Here is a 5051-nt window from a genome sequence, read left to right on the forward strand (position 1 = left end):
ATTTGGCGCATAGTAATATATCCACTTGTTGATCAACCCACTGAACAACAAGATCTAGCGGCAGATCTGGAAACTACGGTAATTTGGTAGTGATGTGCGTAGGTGATACTCTTGAGATTTCTGCACAGCAGAGGTATCTGTGATTTCTATTGGTGACAGTCCCAGGCACTGCTGGACTGGAGTTCCAGCAAACTGTGGTGTGCTACCGCCTATATTTGTAACTGTGATCCCCCCCAAGTTCATGGCCCCTCCTATTTCGGCCCACAGGTTGTGCAAGTCTGGTCTAGATGATTGTTGACCCTCTCTCTCCCCACCCTATGACACTGACCTTCTCCCATAATGATGGCTGGGCCCTGGGCCAGCTCTCCCCCTCAACGCAAGGAGTGGGCCATTTTCCTCAAGGCTCTTGAGCTCTCCGCACCCCCATAGATGATGGAGGTGACCAGAGGGTTAACTTGGGGGCTTAAGCGACCTTGCCGTTTTAGGAGTTGGGATGGGAGAGGAGAGCTTTCCTTCTTATTCTGTTAGTAGAGGGGCAGGCCTGGGACTTTGGATTCAGACTGATCTGGATTTGAGTCTTGACTCTATCATTTTCCAGCCATAGAGTCTTGAGCAAACAACCTAAGCTCTTTGGGTTCCGTTTCCTCCTCAGGGAAGTGGGGTGATAGTAATTTGTGCCATTAATATAGTAATGTGTGCAAAGGAAATGAGATGTTTTAGAAGTGCCTGCAGACAGCAAGGGCTTGGGACTTGAGAGCATGATTATTTCTATTTATTTCCTTGAAATTTACCAGAAATGGCTTTGGTCCTAGATGACCCCTGAGTCTCCCTATCTGGGACAAGGCCAGGACAGTAGGACGCAGCCTCCCATTTTATTCAGCACTTGCCCTGATCAGGGAAGTTCATGTCTTGAGGTCTAGGGCATTATGTGAGGGGCAGCTGGGAGCCTTTCCACCCTGTCGTGGTGACTCGAGCTCACTAGGCATGCTCCTGCTGTAGGTCTTTGCTGCTGCTGCACCTTCTGCCTGGAACCTTCTCTCCCCAAAGCCCAGGGTGCTCGCTTTCGCACCTCCTTCCTGTCTTTGCTGAAATCCCACCCTCACAATAAGGCCAGTCCTGACACCCTATCTAACACTGCAGCCTGCCCCCACCCTAACACATGCACCTAGCACCCCGTATCTCCTTTCCTTTTCCTAGTATTTTCCCATAGCACTCATGACCTCAAAATACAACATATAAATTATTTATGCATGTGTTTATTATTCACCAGGGCAGGCATCTTTATCCATTTTCCCCTTCATGCCCAGGACAATATCTGTACATAGTAGGCACTGCACATATGAATGAATGAAGAAATGAGCACATCTCCACTACTACCACCCTGACCTGAGCCACCATCCTCCCTCACCTGGATTACCATTCAGCAGCCTCCTGCCTGGTCCCCTGGCTCCCACCCTGCTCTCTCTACAGTCCCCCATCCCTTTTAAAAAGGAGGTTTTTATGAGGCCATGATTTCAGGACTCTTCGTGCATATTCCTCAGTGCCTGAAACAGAGGACGCACTCAGATATTTGCTGAGTGAAGGAAAAGAAACTCTGGACTTTCAGAAATATCCAAGGGGTAGTAAGGTGCTTTTGGTGGTGGGGTGCGTGTATGTGTCCGGGTTCTGAGCACCTGGCCCTGCCCCTCACTTGCTAGCTGACCTCAGGTGGTCTTTCCCATCTCTCAAGCCTCAGTTTCCCTAGGTGCAGAATTGGAAGATTGACCTAGATGAACGTTTTTCAAACTTTCTTTTCATTTTTAATCAGTAGAAATAAATTTCTCAAGTGAAATCTTCGGGGAAACTCCATATAAAACAGCTAAGAGCAGAGAAGCGAGCTGCTGTGGACGAGAGGTTTCTGGGGCGGTTGGGTTGGGATGGAGACTGTGGGGGGAACCTCTCCTCATTAAGTCATCCTGAAAAGGAGCCTGTGTCTCCATGGGTTCCAGGCCTCCACCCCACCCCCACACATGCCTGGTGTTTTCAGTGTCCTTGTTTGTTTGTGTCTGTCTCAACCACACTCCTTCCACGTCCACAGTTGTCTTCTACATCCACACCAGGCCATGCCTGCCCTAACTAGTTTTAAAAATACTCCAGGTCTGCTCACCAATCATTCCTCCACCATCCCTGGGCCCCCTCAGCAGAAGTCACAGTCTGCAGCCCCTGAGAGCAGCATCAGAAAATAATTGGCCCCTTCATAAGTATATGATAGCTGTGTGCAATGTTAAATCTTCCCCTCATATGGTCTATCTAGGATTAAGAAACATATAAGCCATTTCCTTGCAGTAAAAGAAAGACACCACAACAGAGATCAACTCCAGAAAAGAACATTCTAGAAGGTCTCTAAAACACTGTCACTTTTTCCATACCGCCTTGAACAACCATCTGGAGCAAAGTTCTTCCTGTGTCTAACCTTAACCTTACCTGCTTCGGTTCCATAGCCCCCTGCCTTCCAAATGCATAGTTTTGGATCATGATCAGGTTGGGAGGACATCCCCTGGGTTCTACCCTTAACTTGCTGTGTGACTGCGAGGAAGTCACTGGCCCTGTCTGAGTCCTGGCAAAGTGAGCTAGCGCCCCCCCCCCCCAGTTTCTCCCTGCCCCCTCTTGCCTGTCGGCGGCGATGGCAGTCATGGAGTAGATGCTGACGAACATGGCTGTGATGGGGAAGAGGTTCTGGAAGTAGCAGAAGGCACGGCCGAAGTACCAGATGTTGTGGCTGGCGTAGATGAAGTTGAAGACGGCGTTGAAGGCAGCCATGCAGAGGTCGGCCAGGGCCAGGTTGACGAGGAAGTAGTTGGTGACCGTGCGCATCCTTGGATGGGCCAGGATGATCCAGATGACCGTGGCGTTGCCCGTCACAGCCACCAGCACGAGGGTCAGGTATGCGGCAGCCCACAGTGCCAGCTGCCACCCAGGCATGGAGAAGACCGTGGTGCCCGTGGTGTTGCTCTCAAGGCCAGAGGAGATGTTGGCATCAATCACAATGGCACAGGCCCCCATGACTGCCTCTGGGTCTGGGACAAGAAGCCTGGCTCCTCAGCTCCTCCTGGGCCCTGGTGTCCTCCCCCGGTAGGCGTTAGAGGAGAAATCCTCTGGGGTGTGAGTATATGGGGGGAGAGAGGAGTGGGTGCAAAGCCAGGCACGTAGGGAGCTGGGGGTCGTTCTCAAGTCTCAGGCAGAGATGAGTCAGGCTGAGCAGAGAGCAGAGTCCTGAGCCATTGGCATTTCAGATTCCCAGGCCCTGGCCAGACTTCTCCAGTGTCACGTGAAAGTCTAGAATCCAAGACACAGTTTCAGAGCAGGAGACATCTTTGTAAATCATCAGGTAACCTCTTCACAGCTGAAATGGAAAAACAAATTCCAAGAGGGGATGTGATGAGTCCAGGTCTCTCAGTAAGTTGGTGACAAGCCAGGACTCAAACCCAGATCCCTCCTAATACTATTCAGGAAATGTTCTGGATCAGACAAGCGCACAGCAGCAGTCTTTGGATTTGATGGGTCAGCTGTGCGGCCGGCTGTGTCTCCAGGCTTTGGGGTGCAGTCAGGGCTGCCAGCCCTCGGAGCCACTGCCTTCCCTGCTCTTTCCCTTGTGGGGAGGGCGAGGGCCTTGGCAGAGGTGCTGCCTGCTCACTAGATGGGACTTTGGCTCCCGCCCCTCGTCCCACCCCTGCTTGGATGGCCCAGCCTTGTCTCTTGAGGAAAGATTTAGGACTGGCTGCCAGGCAGGGAGAGACCCAGGAGAAGCACGGATGGCAGGGGTGGGGGCTGGCGTGCAGAGCACAGTCCTCGGTGGGGTGTTTACAGTCAACCCGGGCCAGGAGTTACACCTAGAAAGTAATTCGGAACACACAATTGGGAGCCAGACTAGGCGTGAGTCGGCCTCAGTGACTCCAGGCAAGTCTCTTAATCTTTCTGAACTTTGGCTTCCCTGTCTGAAAAAAATAGGAAAACTGAGGTGTACATCTCACAGCATTTGGCAGGTCCTTGAATAATGTCATTTCGTTCAATGTTGTTTCGTTATAATATTGATGATGAAATTGCCTTAGGAACTTAACTCTTGTTTATATCCATTACCTTACGGTAATTTTACACGTTATTTTGCTTAAAGTTGCAGAGCCTATTGATGATGTTAAGGGCAGACTTACTGTATTTGTGAGTTTTAAATGAGATAATGCACATAAAGTCTATTTAGCTTAGAGGTTGCCCCGCAGGAAGCCCCCCAGACTGCTCAGGCCTCTGCAGGAGAGAGAAGACAGAACTCAAAGCATTTCTAACTGGTTCTCAGGTGATGCCAATGCTGCTGGTCCAGGCACCTCACCTTGAGAACCACTCTCATAGGACAAGGACAGGGCTCACTGCCTCTTCCATGAGCCCCAGAAAGGCTGGCAGGGGTGCTCCGGGTTTGCCCCCAGGAATCTGCTCGTGGTCGTTGACGGTGTACATGTGCGTCAGCCACTGAGAGAAGCTGCAGTGCTGTTTCTGAGTGGCTGTCTGTGTGTGGCTGACATATGTAAGCTAGCAGAGTCCTGGACCTGTGCACACCTGTGGGTGTGTGGAACCTGAAGGCCGGGCAGAGTGTGTCCCTCATTAAAGCAGAGGAGAGCTGTCGTTCACCAGCATTGGTGGCCTTGCCGTGCTCAGGGTCTGGTTGGTTTCCTGGGAACCCAGCCCTGCACTTTGGGGAGGGTCTGCTTCCTGGGCCCCTCCCTCTCCCGTGGGTGTGTGTACCGTGGGACTCTGCAGACTCCCGCCCTCCCAGAGTCAGCTCTGGATACAACCGGCTCCAGTCCTGGCCAGGCCGCACAGCAGAGGCCTGTTCCTTCTCTGGAGCAAGCCACCAGCCTCTGTGTGGACGTCTGTCCCTTGCCGAAGAGCCGCTGCCTTTGATCTTTTTTGGCAGCGGCATCCACTCAGCTTCGGGGCTTGTTTCTGTCTCCTGCTCCGCTGGCCAGGGTTCATAGATAGGCCGTGTAGAAGTAAGGATGTAAGCACAGCACAACCTTCTCTCT

General features: G+C 51.9%; 1 protein-coding gene across 1 annotated transcript in view; it reads right to left on the reverse strand.

The window, feature by feature from the left end:
* Positions 1-4829, reverse strand: part of TACR2 (tachykinin receptor 2) — a 14785-nt gene extending 9956 nt beyond the window's left edge. Inside the window, exon 1 of the mRNA XM_019624527.1 lies at positions 2398-4829. Coding sequence (XP_019480072.1) covers positions 2398-3042 — 645 coding nt within the window. The 5' untranslated portion in view covers positions 3043-4829. The remainder of the gene's footprint in view (positions 1-2397) is intronic.
* Between the last annotated feature and the right edge of the window lie 222 nt (positions 4830-5051).

This window comes from Hipposideros armiger, unplaced genomic scaffold, assembly GCF_001890085.2.
Source record: "Hipposideros armiger isolate ML-2016 unplaced genomic scaffold, ASM189008v1 scaffold_15, whole genome shotgun sequence".
NCBI classification, from domain to species: domain Eukaryota; kingdom Metazoa; phylum Chordata; class Mammalia; order Chiroptera; family Hipposideridae; genus Hipposideros; species Hipposideros armiger.